The sequence below is a fragment of the Pyrus communis genome, chromosome 7, assembly GCF_041283825.1.
Source record: "Pyrus communis isolate YQ-2024b chromosome 7, ASM4128382v1, whole genome shotgun sequence".
NCBI lineage: Eukaryota > Viridiplantae > Streptophyta > Magnoliopsida > Rosales > Rosaceae > Pyrus > Pyrus communis.
In genome coordinates, this window is record NC_142571.1 from 6290850 (window position 1) to 6308836 (window position 17987).

The following is a 17987-nucleotide window of genomic DNA, read 5'->3' on the forward strand; positions in this document are numbered from 1 at the left end:
CGAAAAATTTCAAGGGTTAAGAGGGAGGGGAGGGAAGGGAATTGTAAGGAAAAAGTCGATAAACCTCCAAAACCCCTCCATAACTCGGCCAATGCTTTTCCTGAACCAAATACATGAGAAGCTGAATTCCGCAGGAAAGGGATGAGCAGGGCTTCTACTCTCTTCCAATTGTGGCAGACCCCAATCAGATTGCCGCTCGCAATCTCTAAAATTTCAAAAGGTTTCCCTCTCTCTTTCTCTCTCTCAAACTTTTCTGTGTGATTTGATTCCACTGTACGTGTTGCTTGCTTTGATTTAACTATGAAATGCTTGCCTTTTGATTCAGTGGATGTCAATTCTTATTTTCTGCAACTCTTTTTGTTGCCATTGCTGTTTGGAAATTCACGGCTTCATTTTCCATTGGAATCCCAACCACTTGTGCATAACTATTTGTTTTTCAATCATTCCATTGGTCTCTTAAGTTTTACTTGTCTGAGAAATTAAATTCCATTTGGCTTCACGGTGTGTGATTACGGTTTTTGGTTTTTAACTTGCATGGCCTGTGGCATTTACAAATGTTTTGGATCCTACTGCAGGTCCGCACTTGATACCGAGTGCCAGAAGTTATCCAGTACTGTGCTTCTGCAAGGAAATACAAACTAGCACATATGAAGTTGTCAAGGGAAGCTATGTACCTTCACCTGTTGTAAAACCAGAGAGCAAGGCGAAGGTATTTTCTCCTTGGTATCTGTATTTATTTGGTCTCATGGGCACATTTATGATTTGACAGAAAATAAGGATAAATTACTAGCGACCGAAGCAAAGCAAGAAATGATATGAAATAATTAAATGGTCCGGAAAAGTGAAAAGAATCAAGAAGAAGCAAAGATTTAACATTATGTAATCATTATTTTGTAGTTTCATGGAAAGTATAACAAGAGGATTCAGTCAGTAATTGGTCGGTTTGCTCTTGTATTCATATTAGAAATATATTAGGGCATTACTTCTACTACTACTACTCCTCCTCCTACCTTTTTCTTGTTGTATGATAAGAGTAAGCGAGGTTGGACAGACCTTATGAATAAGTATCTGGGTATGGTGCAATTCAGGATTGAAGTATAAAAGACCGACTGCAATAATGGTATGACCTTCTGGAGCTGTCAACGAGGGAGTTGGGTTTTGTTGATCAATAACCACCATAAACAATGTGTTCGAAGTCTGGCATTTAGAAGTTTCTGACTGTATAGTGGTATAGGGGATGGAATTATTGGGTGTGCATCTCATACAATAGGTTGCACGAAAATGGTAGTAGTAAATGATCGATCTTGTTGACCAATTCACATTGTTTGTCCTGCTAACAGAAGAAGTATAAGTACCATGTATACCATATACGGGCATATAGGTTGTATGTGTACCATATATACAGAGATACAGGTGGAGGCATGCACTACAATATAGTGGATGTATACCAATGATGGTTGAAATATCCATTTGATTCGTTTTTAGAAACAGTAGTTGTATATTGTGCAGAGAAGTTAATTGCTGATTATTTGGTGCATTCATATGGTATTAAAACTCAGCGAAGTTGATTTTGACAACTTGAATAAGTTTGATATCTTAATGGCGTTTATGTTAATGGATTGTTGTCAATTTGGTTACTTGATTCTAATGTGACAGAACTTGAAGGGCATTGTTCTCTCAAGTTTAAATAAGTTTCAAGCTTCTATCAAAATTTATTTTATTTTTCTGGTGCCTACCTTCCTGCAATCTTTTCTCTTGAGAATAAAAATAGGAAGAAGTAATGGTGGTACCATGGTCCCAATATTTTAATTCTAGGAAAAATCACTCGAAAATCTTGAAGATGTTGGTGCATTCCAAAAGCTACCCATGGTGATGCCATCTGTTGACATTCTGTACTCAGCACTAAGGAAGGCTAAGAGGATTACACCAACAAAGGGTACTTGTTATTAGTGTTTATTTTATATCAGTTCTAACAAAAATACATTAGATTGGAATTGTAGGGAACTTGGTTTGTAGGACCCCTACTGCTAGTCTGTTGGCCATGATTTTTGAAATCTTATTTTCAGGTATTGCCAATATTGCAAAGCGAGAGAGAAATAGAGGTGCAAGGCAACTTGATGCATTGATGAAAGTTTGTTCTTAACTGAAGTTTGTCTTTTGATTGTATTTTCTTTTGTACTGTTTTTATATGAAAGACTGTTGAATGATAACTGACTAGCTTTCTGTTTCCATCTGCAGGAATTGGCAATTCCGTTGAGAACTTATTCAGAGAATTTTCCAAATAAAAAGTATCTTCACCCTTACGAACGGTCTCTTATTGAATTAACTCTTGGGGATGGAAATTATGAACAGGTACATATTGAGCAAATTATGGCCAATATTCAATGCAGAATAAATCAAGGATGTTATTGCAGTAAAAAGTTAATTGGAATAACTTGTTCATATTCTCATAGTCATGTACTAAAAATATGAGTTAGGTTGTTGTTTTGATGTTTCTTATTATACTAAAATGAAAAAAATGCTTTCTCTCCTCGTCTTTTTGAATGAATTTCAATGAATACCTTTCAAACTAGTTTTCCAATTGTTTCTCCACGAGGACTGAATTGTACTATCTTGTGACATTAAGAGAATGCAGATTGGTATTAAACTTTCATCAACTGCTCAGTCTTCAACTTTTTATTTGATTACAGGTGTTGGGAAAGGTTGATGCTTTGAGGAAGAAGGTTGTGTCTATTGGAAAGGAACATGCATCTCTTTGTGCTAAGGTGGATACAGTTCCCAATTCGAGCTTTCAGTATGGAAATTTATGACCTTTGACTGCCTTCCTTCATATTGTCCATCATGATTGCATACAATAATGCACTTGTACTTGGCAGCTTATGCTACTTTCTTCTTTTCTCGGACATCTCCTTAATTTTTATGTTTATGCTTCATTGCTTATTAGCGTCGAAACATTAGTTGAAATTTAAGTGGTATTTTATGTTGTGCAGCATTATTCTTCCATGCCTGTTTTATATTGGCTTCCATGTGCTAACTGCTTAGCATTCGTGAAATTTCTCATCTACTCGTGCTTTATTAGCTTTATGGGGATTACCTGCATCTTCTCTTACCAGAAACACGTACAGTGCATTGTGTAACTACTGTATGGATTTTACTCTACCATATTAGCAGTGTCCATTTATAGTTTTATCACGGTTGGAATTTCCTATATGTAAAAAGCTAGGGAGATCCTACCCATGATTAAAAAATCAAAATAAAAAACTTGGGAGTAATGTATTTTATTGATTCTAGAAGACAAAATATTTTACAAAGTCTCGTATATTTTGTGGCAGTCAACGACGAAGAAGGAAGCAGAGGCAAGACTAACTGAGGTCATTTCTATTCTTTAGTCAAAAGAAAAACTCCATTTTAGCCGTGTAGATAGATATTTACTCTGTTACAGTTATATCTACAGGGTATAAAGAAAGTCGAAGAGACATTTAATCGTGAAGGAAAACATGTCGATGATTTGTTACACATAGCCAAGGTGCTTTGATTTCTGAACTTGGTTCTATAGTCGTTCTTGTTTTTTGTTTATTCATTTTTTTTTTCCTTTTGAACTTAAGGAAGGCACGACATGTATTGTGTATTATGACGGCATGGGTTCGAATCCCATTGGTGGCTAATGTAACATCTAATCTAACAAAATCTATCGTTTGGCAAAAAAAGAAAAAATTAATTGTTTCAAAACACATATCGTATCTATCATTTTATTTTTATAGATATGGTGTGTCTGAGAATCTGATCTTGCACGCAAGATTTTAAATATTATAAAAAAAAAATTGTCAGGCAAAATTTGTATCATTAGGTTTCCTTAAGTTAAATGCACTGTGGAAGAAAAAGGTATTTGTAGTCTATCATTTTAATCACTAAATTATGTACTGTTTTGTCTAAACTTTCATACTAGTTCTCTGAGAAAAAGAAAATATAATTCATACTACTTGGTTGCATCATACTTGTTCAATATAACTTAAAAATGGTTTCTCTGTGGATCCATGCCTTGTTTAGGAATGCATTTTAGAAATTTTAATGGGTTGATTTATGCAACTCTGGTTTGTTGAGTCACAAAGCTTTTTTTTTCCCTTTCCTTTTGGAATACCGCCTCTTTTAACTATTTATACTTGCAGACCCTGCGAGCAATGCCAGTAGTTGATCTAGAAGCACCGACACTGTGTCTTGTTGGAGCTCCTAATGTCGGGAAGTCATCTTTGGTCCGTATACTCTCTACTGGGAAGCCTGAGGTATGCACAATTTTAATGACAAATATAATTTTCCTTGTATGGAGGATGTATGAAAGTCTTATTTTTCAATTATTGTTACCATCAAATATCATCGTCTTTATCTCACTCTCCTTATTTTAATTTAAGATCTGCAACTACCCATTCACAACAAGAGGAATACTAATGGGTCATATTATTTCAAGCCATCAGACTTTTCAGGTCGGTCAATTTCTACAATATTTAGAATGAATATATATTTTTGATTTTCAATATTAATTTAAGTTGACTACAGGTGACAGACACTCCTGGCCTGCTGAAGAGATGTGATGGTAAGTGACTGGCATTTGCTAGTTGTATGTATCTTGTAGAGTGGTTATGTTTAATTGTTGCACCCATTGATCCAATATGCAGAATGTCGATGTTAAATACCAAAATTTAGTCTAGTTGGTTGATACATAGTCCATTATGAAAACACAAGTAATTATGGTACACTGCTGAATGAACTGTTCTGAATAACCATTGCTTACTTGCTTGAGTAAATGGAGCTTGGTTTAGAGGCTGATCAAATATATAAGGTCTGTATAGGATTTTGGTTCAAATATGACTATGAGGATAATCCAACAGGGCATAGCGAAACCAATTTCTTTTCTTTTTACTTTACTTGCATCTAATTTTCATTATAACACTCCATATTTATGCAATCACTCAATTCATTCTCTCTCAAAGTTAAGCCTTTCTGGCGAACTTGACATGAGCTCATTCCGAACTGTCTCATTTCAATTTTGTATATATTAATTTGTATTTGAAAACTTCGAAACTTGTGCTTCTAATGCAAATCCTTTATGGACCATTCGTATGATATATTAAAGGAAGTTTTTTTCAGCTTAATGTTTAGCATAAAAGTTTGTCTCCCCACTGGATAGGCTTTTGGACCACATAAAAAGTTGGAAACTGGTAATGCATACTACTATATTTGACGCTGCATCGGAGGAAAGGTGTACTTTCATGTCACTGTTCTCGTACTCCTGTTAAAGCACCACTTGGGTGTAGTGTGTGTGTGTATATAGATGCAGGTGCTGTCCTGTGTATGCCCTGGTTTCCTTTTCATAAAGGTTCTTTAGTTTTCAGTATAATGACATAGGTTGGGTTCGGTAAGAAGAAAATGTCTCAACCACTCAATGAACAATTTTTCAGTTGCACGACTGATTGTGGTCAAGATATGATAAGTTTTTTATTTTCAGCTTCTGTAGTTGTAGTTGGTGCTTATATTTTTGTTGCTCGATTGGTTTTTCATTTTATTTTTATTTTTTAATTGTGTGCTTCAGAGGACAGAAATAATTTGGAAAAATTGACACTTGCTGTCCTCTCACATTTACCGACCGCAATTCTCTATGTCCATGACCTCACTGGGGAATGCGGGACCTCACCTTCTGACCAGGTATTATGTTGTTTTACATACTATTTCTGGATTCAATACGAGACGTGAAACATAATTTTAATGGCATTGAATTGAATTTAAATAAAATGGAAGGGATTCTTACAGCTCACAACTGATTGAGCAATGGTTGAGAAACAAGTCAGTATAGTTTACTCTTTTTTTTTCTTTTCTTTTTTGTTTGTTTGTTTTTTCTTGTAATTCAGCTCGGTAGAAAATATTCCCCCTTCATTATTATGTTTTTGTTCTTCCTTTCCAATATATTAAATTCATGGGTTTTCTACGATGACCGTGCAGTTCGTCATATACAAGGAAATAAAGGAGAGGTTTGGTGAGCATCTTTGGCTTGATGTTGTGTCCAAATGTGATCTGTTGCAAAAGTCTCCAGTGCTATTTGCCACTGATAATGGTGATGATTCTGATCTTAAGCTGGAAAGATACCGGAAGTTGGGTCCCGACGGAGCTATTCATGTGTCAGTAATGAATGAAGTAGGGCTCGCCGAGGTAATCTTTATATCATAAGTTCACTCTCCAAATATAGTTTTGAGCGTTCAAGCCTTGAGCTCGGTTGTTTTTCAATTTTAATGAACTTGTTCGGCGTTTGTAGTTTCGAACAAATTAAACCGGAAACAAAAGTATTTGCTTGTCAACTAACAATTCACGCTTGGATGTTTGCACTGCAGTTGAAGAGTAGAGTGCATGAGATGCTGGATTCTCAGATGACAAGGATCCAAGTTCAAGAAAGCAACAAAGAAAAGCTTGAAGTTGTTAGTTGACAACTTGAGAGAGCATTTTCTGAAGTTCAAAAGAGAAACCAATTGAGTACGCTGCTTCCGAACAAGCGGAAGTCTGAAGACCTGTAGCATGCAAGTGCTTGTATATAACACACTGCTGACTTCTCACACTTTTTTGGTCCCTTGTCATCGTGATGATCTATTTAGGCATCCAAGATGATTCGGAGAAGCTGAGTTGATTGCCTTAAATATGTATGTTAGAATGGAGTACCGAAAACAGTCCGCATTTTCTTGGACAACTAGTAGGAACTAATAGTTGGAGGATGATGTTGCAGTAAGAAATTGCTCTCACAATGCTGAATGCATACATTTAAGCTTGGTTCTCTATGCCTGAGAGTGTTCTTTTCATTGTATAAAACGTACTCTTTGTTTATAGACTCGGTTGAGACTCGAGCCCTAGCTGGTTACAGCTGAACTTTGTTTTCCTCTTTTCCTGGTCCAGTAGGTGCATTTCCTCTACTGCTATCAATGGACTCCCTTTTGCTCAACCTAAAGAACCAAGTAATTTGAAAGCAAACAACTCCTGAGGTTGCTTGTGTTATTTAAACATGGAACGATTGATTCTGTCGATGCTGATATCGGATATTGGCTCGATGGGCTGATCATCATCCCCAACTGGAGAAGAGCTCAGAGGATCTCTACTGAATTCATCTGCACAAGAGAATGGAAGTCCATTTGCACAACTTGTCGAAAAAAATGAAATGAAAAGATTAAAACAGACATCTGAAACGTTAATTGGCGAACCAAGGGAATCAACTCTCACCGTAAACAGTATATAAGGAAGAAGGGGGAGGGGTGGACATGAAGTTGAGGCCACAGTAAAATCCCAATGCTAATACCACTGTCATCATAGCGTAAGCTGGCACGGCCAATGCCCAATACCTGAAAATAGCGCAATAAATTCAAAAGAGCGAACTTGTTGGGAAGTACTTTTGGAATGGCTAAAACTGCTTCTGACAGCGGTCGGCAAGGAAAAGTTAAAAAGTATTTATGGGTTACAAAAGCATAGTGCTTTTATAGAGGAAGCAATTGAAAGTTAATTTTCAGTTTTTTTTTTTTTTAATAACATACAGAAATTTCATTAAATAGCTAAGCAGCACTGAAGAACAAACAATAGGCAAAAGCAAAACAGGACGCTGAGGCCACAGAGAACAGAAAAGTGAAAAAAAATGATAACGGTGGGCAAGATACAATGGTGCAACATGCTAAGACATCAGGCGCCCAAAACTACTGAACTAGACAGTGTTCGACGGTGGACATGGCAAACCATCCCTTAAACAAAACATGGGCAAAGGAGGAAGGGGGTTAGTTTAACAAAACGTCACCGCACAGCCTCCTTTTCCCCATAGTTGCAAAAGCACTTCCAAGTGCATTTTCGGTAAACACTTGGAATTCTTTTAAACAATTTCATTGTGCTTTCAATGTTAATGTTCCTAACAAAAGCGCTCCTAATGCACTCCCAAAAAGACCCTCATTCCTGATTTATAGGGCAAAGTACTTGTTTCCCAATCCAAATGACTATAAACTTCCGAAACTACGACAAAACATTATCAAAGTTGCAAGTAGCTAATCATCTAATCATTAAAAACCACCGGCCAAACTGTTTCCTTTCCCACTCCAAATATCTCGATTCTGATTTAAACACAACTCTAAAACTCCCCTAGATATGACAAAACATGATCAAAGTTATGATTAGCTAATCGTCCAATCCTTTGAAACAACAAAAGAACAGGACTGATGGCGGATAATAATCTCAACGAAAACTCAAAAAACATATACGATTGAAACTGAAAGCAAAAGGGGGACCTGCTGGGATAGTAAAAAATCCCAATGGAATGCAGCCAAGACTCTGGAACATACGCCCACACCAAGAATATAACTGCTCACACAGCACAGCACAGAACAATACCAAAATTAAATAAATAAATAAGTATAATTAAAGAGAAATAAAAACTGAATTTGTAGAAGAAGAGTATTGGGTGAGACCTGTAGCCACAACAGTAGTGATGGAGCCAACAAAGCCATAGACTTCAGAAGGCTTGGGGCCATGAAACCCAGAAGCCTTGTCATCTGAATCAACAAATGACACTGTTGCCCTCCTCTTCTTTGATACACTCAGTATTCTTCTGGGGCTGCACACAGAATATGAATCCTCCATTCTTTTCAATTCTTCTTCTTCTTCTGGGTTTCCACCCAAATCATAAACAATTAATCCCAATTATTTTATTAACAATTTGGGTTCCTTTCTCCTAAATTAGTGATTCAAATCCTGTAAGTGCATAACTGAGATTCATAAATAAGAAGAAAACAAAAACTTGTGTGTCCTCTAAGAATTCAGTTTCCAATTTCAATTACTATAATTGACAACTCTAACTCAATCACATGTATAAAAATAAAAAATATAAAAATAAAAAAATAAAAAAAACCGTAAATGGATTCAAGATACAAGAAAGAGAGGGTACCTGGAATTTGAGAATGTGAAGCCAAACGCAGGAGCTACGAGTTTTTATGAATTTGGGTTTCAAGAGAGCATGGTGGAACCTTTTTCCTTTTTTTTTATATTTAATTTTTTATTATTAAAGATTGAAAGGTTTTAAATAGCATTTTAAAATCTTTATAAGTGTATTTCTTTTTTTTAATTATAGAAAATTTGGAATCCTAAATGAGATTTTTGAAATTTCAATAACAATTCTCTAACACTATGTTTGGGTGAAGAAATTTAAGATTACTAAGGAATTTAAAAATGGCGGAAATTGAAATGACGAGATTTTATTTTCTAGAATTTGTAAATTTTCTTGTTTGGTTAACCTAAAAGAACAATGGAATTGAATACGGAATTTGTTATTTTTAAACTCTCAATCATAGAAATTGAGAAATGACACCTATTTACATGGAATTTGAACTTGGGATTTGGAGGTCCCAAATTCCAAGTTTTTTTTCCATAAGGAAATTCTAAATTTCTATATTTATGAATCCAAACAAGAGAATTGGTGTCTGTCAATTTACAAATTCTAACTTTTACCAAAATTCCATGTTTATTTTCCTTATCCAAACATAGTGTAAAACTATTACAATTTACAAGAATTTAGAAGATGAAAAATATATTCGGATGCATGAACAGTGGACTTATAAATTCACTTTAAAAAAAAAAAAATCCTATAAATTCATGAATTCGGAACGCATACAAAAGGGGAAATTTTGAATTTAGAACGCATTTAATTAAAAGAAAAAGATTTTATCCATTGAAGTAGTCCACCTCTTGCTTCAACCTCCAAATATTGATTGATTGATTTATTTTTTTAATCAAATTACAGAATTTAATGCCTAATGCTTAATATGTTCGTAATCAATAAAATAAATGAATCGAATTCAACTTTTCGACATGAATAATGTGTAAAAAGTGAATATGTCTGCTTGTGTATTTCTTATTAATCAATATAGTATATTCATTCATTCGCAGTTAAAAAATATTTCTCGTTAAAAAATTTCAACATAATAAAAGATATGAATTATCTAAAAAGTATTAACAAGCTCGTACTAAGTTGAAACCAAACTTCTACTCACCTAGTAATCCAAAAAGCAAAAAGCAAAAATCGAACCTTGTACAAAAAGTTATGATTTTTATCATAATTGCAGTATATCAGCCCAATCCCAAGGGTATTAGGATTAGTACTTACCAATTGAATTTCCTACAATTTTTCAAGAAGTAAAAAGTGCTTTCCTTATATATATATACTCCACCGTACTCATAGTAATTAGTATTTATTTTCAAAATCATACTTACTCAAAAGAAAGCAAAACCTTTCCTATATATCAGTACTGAATCACGCTGCTTTTCAAATCTCTAACGTGCCTCCTCCATTATTCTCAGTCTTTTCGAAATTCCTCACGCCCTAATAAATATACACACACACACACATCACACACACACACACACACACACACACACACACACACACATATATATATATATATATATATATATATATAGTAGCACTCTGGATTATACAGTTGAACGAACAAAGTAGCCATGGCAGGAGGAGTTAGTAGTGATCAATGGACTTGGCAAGAAAACAAAGTCTTCGAGACTGCCCTAGCGACCTACAATATTCACTGCATTGAAAAAGGGGAGTGGGAGAAACTCTCACTTTTGGTTCCTGGAAAATCCATTGATCAAATCAAATCACACTTCATGCAGCTACTGATGGATTTGGAGGCCATCGAGTCTGACCAAGAACCGCTCCCTGATTACAAAGATGATCTTTTTCTCATGACGAAAAAAGGATCGAGATGCCAGCGACAGCAACGGCAGTGATCATGATGGTACCGGAAAGAGAGAATTTGATCAAGTTGTGGTGACAGTTAGACGAATTTGATTATTCCATGCATGGTTTTTCATAGTTATGTTTTTCATATCATTGGCAACATGTCGATATGTTGATTTAAGTTGTCGATATAGATTCTGATATCGTGTCTACGGATGTCGACATAGTCTCGCAACATGTTGTGATATGGTATGAAGTAATGTCTTTATAATTTGTGGTATTCTGGTGGACTGGATTCTCGTGCACGTATTAGCTGATGCATAGTGCCCATTTAATTTTGGTCCAGTATGTATGAACACAAAATGCCCAAATAATTCAGAACTACCTAGCCTAATGGGCCGGGCCTATAAGTAAGGCTTGGCCAATCTTTACAATAATCATTTTCAAACAGAATACTCTTTCATCCACCAAATTTGTACTTCACATCAATTTTTCTTCCATGGTACGTATTAGACAGTGTATGAAAAATCAACAGTTAGATATTACGTATAAAAATTTAAAAGATATTCTCACCGTTTTGGATCTAACATTGTAGCCAGACCCTTCTTTTACATCATAGTTATGTAATAAAACAATAAGAAAAAAAATTCAAAAGTCAAATTCCATTAGCCGACCATGCTTTAGATAAGTTGGCAACAACAATGCGCATCTCCACCTACGCTCCAATTTAAATCTCCTCTCAATAATTTTGGATGAATATAGTGTAGAATATCGCTATGTTATCAAAGATAACATAAAAACAATATACACCATTAGTTGCTGAATTATCGGCATTACTGTTCAACTTAAGAACCATCTTTGCCGACCATAGTTGAATACTTCTTTGTTTAAGACAAATTAGACCACATCAAAGTTGGAAAATACAAATGAGTTCCTCAGTTTGTTGAATATAATACTAAGCAGATAATGTCAAAAACATGATTATCATTTGCTTATACTGCTTCTGTGGGACTAATTCAAACAGTCTATCTGTAAACCATCTCTCATTAGCAGAAGATTTTAGCCGTAATCGTCGTTTAGATAAATTAATTTGTTGTCAACTGTCAATTAAAAGGGAGAATAATCGTTGAGAATTTAAAAAGATAATGTGGAATTAACTAATCCATGGCCTAGCTAGTCCCATAGCCACAATGATCAACTGGTTTAATTTTGAATCTTGTGTTTAATTATTCCAAAGTGAGATAAACAAATATGGTTTGAGAATATTTATGGGTAGAATCAATAGAATAGTGTTTGATCATTTGTACACATGTCTGATTCATATATAATCCCTCTTTTCTAGCACTTACTGACAAACAATTTAGAATTTATGCCCAAATTTCCAACATAAACTATGTCTACAGATGTCATTAGCTTGCTGTAGTACTTTTACACTTCATAACTCACTATTTTTGTGATTTGGGAATAGTTTAGAAATAGCTTTTAAAGAAAATATATTTGAAATCAATCCTTAATAAAAATGTAAATTAAATCTGGAAAAACACTTGAAGTGTTTCCTGCAATAAGCATAATTACTTTTGGAACTCAAAAATATTTTTTTTTATTTAAAAAAAAAAAACGATTCAGTCATTTAAAAATACTTTCCAAATAAGTCCGTAATTATCTAGTAATCTTAATATGCGAGGAGAATAACTGGTTAAATTAATTTGAGGATAGAATAAGGGGATCGAGAAGAGTGCTACTTAAAGTATTCAAGCTTGTTGATGGTGCACCACTTAGTACTACGGTCTAGTGGTATTCCTCGTCACTTGTAAGTGAGAGGTATTATGTTCGATTCTCGCCAAAGGCGAATTTGTACCACATTATTATTAGCTCATTTTGAGGCTAAACTCACTTCGCTCCCCCTTAATGTTGATAAATTTGTTCAAAAAAAAAAAAAAAAAAGCTTGTTGATTGCGCTTGGTTTTGGGATTAATTGATGGATGATACTTAGATACTCACAAGTGAATACCCTACATACTATATATATTTTTTTTTGGCTCCATAATATTACCACATGTATTATTGTTTTAAATAATAATAGACATACTAATTAATCCCTAAGACACCTCCCACACCAATGGAATCGGTCTTCAAGAATGTGATGTGATTAGTTGTATAATGTATTACCCCTTTTGATTGGATTATGAGTGTGATGTGTGTAGCCCATAAAATAATGTAATTTTGTGATAGGACCAAGACTGAGGAAAATAATAATCATGTAACATGAAATCCCGCAAGAGTTTATTTTGTTTATTCAAAATTATCTATTAGGATTTTATGGATAAGTTATGTGGATGCAAATTTCTTCCTCCTTGTTCTTGGACAAAATTGCACTTACAAAACAAATAACACCTTAGATCAGGGCTAAGAGCCTCACGCGCCCACAATGAATGGGGAGGGGGGGCTTTGGCTAAAGAACCTCCGATGTCAAAGTTAGGATTTAGAGAGAAAAAGTATTTGGAGAATTTTGAGTATTTAGCAAGAGTGTAGACCTAGGTTTTCAGAGAAAATGGGATAGTATATACAGGGTATAGGGGAAGAAGGTGGCCGGCCCTTTGTGGTGTTTTTGAGTGTATTTTGTAGTTAATTGGTAGTTTCATTAGCCATTAATAGATTAATTAGGTAATAAATCTATTAATTAGCTAATTAACATAATTTAAAAGAAATGTTTTGGGGGTTATCTTGTGGAGAAGATGGATGAAATAGGTTTTGAATAAATACCTATTTTGGGCACTTTTGACTTGATTGTGGGATGATTGTCCACTGCTCGGATGTGGGAATTCCAGTGCTCCTCAAGGTTAATTTTTTCCTTTCTGCCCAAAAATCCACGTGTCGTCTCTTGATTATTTTTTGCTCCACAAGTTATATTTTATGGCCTTAGTTTTTTTTTTTTTTATATGAAATTTTGGCATTAGAGTTTGTAATCTGATTCATATAATTATTAATAAAATTAACATTCTTATTCTTCTTTTTTAAAAAGGGGACAAGCGGGTGGCTCGCCACAGCAGTCCACCCTTTGGGGGATCGGGAAGACTCACAGATGTATTTCAGCCTTCTCTGGGCACCATTATGTGATTCACCAACATTAGGAATTGAACTTAGGATGTGCCGTGTAATATACGAGCCTGAAATTCACTCCAACCGTTGGACCACCCCTTGGTGGTTAAAATTAACATTCTAATTCAATTATTCTTTTAAAATCATATTATTTTCATGGGCAAGAGAGCAAAAACTCTCAACATATGGTTGAATTACTTCAATTATTGTTTTAAAAAACCATTGTATAATAATCTCTCACCATTTTTTAAATTTGTATGAACTCTACGACTCGTCTCTCTCCTCTATTACCCTGACCCCTCTTTCCTCTTTAAATATGAATATTAAAATGTTAAAGGAGTTTATCTTTGATGATTTTTCTCGAAACGCATGAACGAGCATCATAAAAAATAAAAATAAAAAATCTTTAACGTACAAATAAGTCAGTGGAATGAAATTAATTTATTTCTTCACTTCTGCTTCAATTCCAATTATCTTTTCATCGTTCTCCAATAATAATAATAATAAGTATATTTTTCATCAGGAAGAGTGAGAGACCTGTCTTCCCATTTTTTGCATTTTTCCTTTTTCTAATTATCTTTTGTTAACTTTCATTTAAGATAATGGATATGAAATTCCGTCATGTTAGTTATTATGATCGCATCTAAAAAACGACGAATTTTGCGGCGAGGACTGAAGAGGAACCAGAATGACTGACTCCTTAAATTAGTGGTCATGCATACATTCTAGTTAGCTTTTGTTTATTTATTTGGAGTGGTGTGGTACTCTGTTTTCTTGATCGGACTTCCGTGTTCTCACCATCTATGCTACAACATAAATATTTGTTTCATAGTATGACACACAACATATTTGTTTGTACTATATATAGGAAACGGTCGTATGTACAGTTCTTACCATTAAATCAAACTTTAAATCTACTCACCTCTCCTTTTCTACAAATCCTTATTTATCAATAAATTGTTTTTGTCTATATTTCAAGAAGGAGAGAGCAAAATTGTAAGGAGGCTAAGTTTATACATTTGTCTCAGAATCTGGACTTTAAGAAACACCACGTAAACACACAACACATTCAAATTAATCTATCCAAATACATTATAAAGTTGGCCATACAAAAACGTATATTAAAAATTATGTAAAAAAAATGGTGTCACAAGTCTACCACTGTGTGTGTATATGTATATATATATATATATATATGTGTATATATATATATATGTATATATATATATATATGTATATAGAGTAACAAGATTCCTAGCTTTACAAAAACATAAGTTTATAAGTGGCGGCAATCAATCATTAATGTTAGACAATCGTTTCATCAGTAATCAGCACAAGCCATGTCATTATATATAGTATAAACTGAAGATTAATTTAAAGAATTTTTGGTCTATGAAGTTTATCTAAAGTTTAATTACTATATATAATTAAGACATTCTCATCGGTTTTTGTTTTTGATATTGAAAACGTTGGCTTTTGTCTTTGTTGGTGATTAAGGACAACTGAACATCATCAACTTATCCATTTTATTCACTTTTGAGTTTTGTACCTTCACGTTTAATAGTGTTACAACATAATGATAACATTCACGTCTGAAGAGGCTTGAAGGACCGCCTCGTGGTCTAGGAGGATCAGCCTACTTGCCAGAGGGGGCTGCTGGCTTGGCAAGGGAGGAGTTGCCACAGGGGACTTGAAGGACATCACGGTTAGGGATGGCAATTCAAACTGTTAAACTCGATAACCGTGGATAACTGCCCGAATGGAGTGGATTTGGGTGTGCAAATTCGTGTATATTATGGATATGGGGAAAAACCGTGAACTTTATTTGGTTATGGTTTTGGATATGGTTATAGGAGTCTCTAATCCATATCCGTCCCCAAATCCGAACCGACTAATATATATAATTGAGTGAACTTATACCATTATTACCGTATTCATTATTCCGCATAATATATTTAGTACATAATATAATATTATTCATCGAACCCTATACTATATTTATCATGCACCAAACATCATGCTTATATGAGATATCAACAGCCAACATCATTAATGTTTTATACAATACTCTTATTTTTATACTCTACAAAATTTATTCATTGTTATGTTTTTATTATTGGACATGGCTATTTAATGACAAAATTAGTATCTACTAAATTATTATGCGTCAATTGGATGAATATAATTTTTTGTTTTTGACGAATATGGATATAACCGTTAACCGATGAGAAATCCTTTACCCGGTGAATATGGTTATGGATAATCATTGATGGTTAATTTGCGGTTATGAATATGGTTAATTTTCGTGGTTATGAGGATCAATATAGCATTTCCATTCCTAAATCGAACAGTTGCCATCCCTAATCACGGTGCACAGGATTTCTAGAGGCTATGGCCACTCCAGTTAATGTCCTTTGAGAGATCATCATTAATTGCAGATAGTCGCATGGCTTCACGACGAACATAAGCAAAAGCTTGCTCCACAGATGAGGACGGATGAACCGTAACACATCAATCCTAATCTTGTCTAGAGTAGCGTCCAATCCGTGAAGCATCGGATCTGTACAGCCGAATATTCATGGTGTAAGGTCATCATTGAAGCCATATGGGTCGGCATAATAAGAAGTGGAACCACACAATATAAGTCATATTTATTTTTGTCAACTTTCCCGTGTCGGATTTTAGTACTGTTCAACATGCAATACTAGAAAATAAGGTTACAATAGAATCGTTAAAGTTTACAATCACAAGTTACATAATCATGGTCATTGTACGTTATAGTTAGTAACACGGACACCTAATGTATGACATTGTTATTATTGTACAAACTTTAGGTTTTACATTGTCAATGTCATATTACACTGTTAAGGTATGTTGTTATATGTGGATGTGATTATATTACAAAAACATTGGTCGATAAAGAGCACAAATACCTTTTTTTATTAAAGGGTACTGTAGACTAAACTGTTTTTTTTTTTTTTTAAATCGATACTGTAGAGTAACCCTAAAGTTTGTAGTAATAATGTGTTGCATATTAAAGTGAAGGGTAATTTAAAGTGAATTAGTTGCATATTTATTTTCATGATGTGAAATTCATATTTTCTACATGCCCTCACATTTGATGTCATGATTTGAGCCTAATACTAAATAACTCATATTAAATATATGATTTGTCAAATAAATAGGCGACAAGTGGAGAGCCGAAACTCCCTTGTACAAGCTTTGATTGGCCTTCATACTCTCAACAATGCAAAAGTCAAAGACACGGAGCAGCACTCGAATTATTTGAAGGTGACCGTCACTCAAGACTTACTACATATTTCAGAGTGCTTGCGAAGGAAGCATGTTTACTCAGGATCACTTTTGATAAATAAAATATATATAAAAAAAAAGCACCTGAAAATATTTTAAAAGCTGGCTCAAGTGCTTCAAGATAAAACGCACCACCGATTATTTGGACCGCATTTGGGATAGGTCAAAATATTGACAAACACACGTTTAAATGGAATAAGAAATTAATTTGTCTCAGGCTCGAAGGCATTGATAATATGTCTTTTGGTCATTAGTTTACTAATTTTTGTAATGATTTAGTCTTTAAGTAAATGGTTTTTGAGAATACAGGAAAATTAGTAGACCTTTTGAATAAGATTTCTCTGTGACTGGGGTGGTTGTATGTTTTGCTACTTTAGGTTAAGCAAAACACCTACAAGGTTTCGTTGAATAATACTTGCCACACAAGTGGTTAAAGTCCAAAGTCTCCAAATAATATATGCACTCAAAAAATTGAATTGCCTTTACGGATTTCTAAAAGGTGGGTGGATGCATGCTCTAGTGTCTGTATGGCCTTGGTTATAAAGCCCCGAGTCGTCGCACACAATTTGAGTCAACGTCTCTTTTGCAATGATTTCTATAATGTTACTTGGAATATTAACAAATACATTTTAACAATAGAATTTCTTTTTACCAATACGGTTTAGTGATATTTTTCTTTATTTGTAAGTGGAATGTCTTAAATTTTATTCTCACCAAAGGTGAATGTGAACTAAATTATCATGGCTAATCCTTTTTCAGGTTTAGCCGACTCCTCCCACTTGTTAGTTTAAATAATCTCGAATGCATGGACAGAACCACCTTC

General features: G+C 34.3%; 2 protein-coding genes across 3 annotated transcripts; one reads left to right on the forward strand and one right to left on the reverse strand.

Annotated features, from left to right (window-relative positions):
- The first annotated feature begins 20 nt into the window (after positions 1–20).
- On the forward strand, positions 21–6976 carry LOC137735503 (nucleolar GTP-binding protein 1). Its single transcript, XM_068474935.2, has 14 exons — positions 21–220; positions 576–709; positions 1816–1936; positions 2067–2131; positions 2239–2352; positions 2691–2765; positions 3333–3371; positions 3455–3526; positions 4167–4280; positions 4407–4478; positions 4552–4588; positions 5585–5697; positions 5992–6198; positions 6378–6976. Exons 1-14 carry the CDS (start codon positions 142–144, stop codon positions 6468–6470), a joined length of 1335 nt encoding a protein of 444 aa, XP_068331036.2. The 5' UTR covers positions 21–141; the 3' UTR covers positions 6471–6976.
- Positions 6745–9078, reverse strand: LOC137735504 (phosphatidylinositol N-acetylglucosaminyltransferase subunit P). 2 transcript variants are annotated; one of them, XM_068474936.2, is made up of 5 exons: positions 8951–9078; positions 8475–8757; positions 8295–8367; positions 7252–7370; positions 6745–7139 (listed from the first exon to the last, which is right to left on the reverse strand). In XM_068474936.2, the coding sequence occupies exons 2-5, from the start codon at positions 8644–8646 to the stop codon at positions 7027–7029; spliced, it is 477 nt and encodes a 158-aa protein (XP_068331037.2). In that variant the 5' UTR covers positions 8647–8757; positions 8951–9078; the 3' UTR covers positions 6745–7026. The 2 variants fall into 2 exon arrangements, with proteins under 2 accessions (XP_068331037.2, XP_088553925.1); XM_088697799.1 differs by having other exon boundaries at positions 8475–8669; positions 8951–9048.
- Between the last annotated feature and the right edge of the window lie 8909 nt (positions 9079–17987).

Excerpts from the sequence above, each read along its gene's own strand:
- LOC137735503 (XM_068474935.2), top strand. The coding sequence starts at position 142 with ATGAGCAGGGCTTCTACTCTCTTCCAATTGTGGCAGACCCCAATCAGA. Across the intron at positions 4,589-5,584 it reads CCTGCTGAAGAGATGTGATG|AGGACAGAAATAATTTGGAA; the intron begins GTAAGTGACTGG and ends TGTGTGCTTCAG. Across the intron at positions 6,199-6,377 it reads ATGAAGTAGGGCTCGCCGAG|TTGAAGAGTAGAGTGCATGA; the intron begins GTAATCTTTATA and ends TTTGCACTGCAG.
- LOC137735504 (XM_068474936.2), bottom strand. The coding sequence starts at position 8,646 with ATGGAGGATTCATATTCTGTGTGCAGCCCCAGAAGAATACTGAGTGTA. Across the intron at positions 8,368-8,474 it reads CACTACTGTTGTGGCTACAG|TTATATTCTTGGTGTGGGCG; the intron begins GTCTCACCCAAT and ends CTGTGTGAGCAG. Across the intron at positions 7,371-8,294 it reads ATTTTTTACTATCCCAGCAG|GTATTGGGCATTGGCCGTGC; the intron begins GTCCCCCTTTTG and ends CGCTATTTTCAG.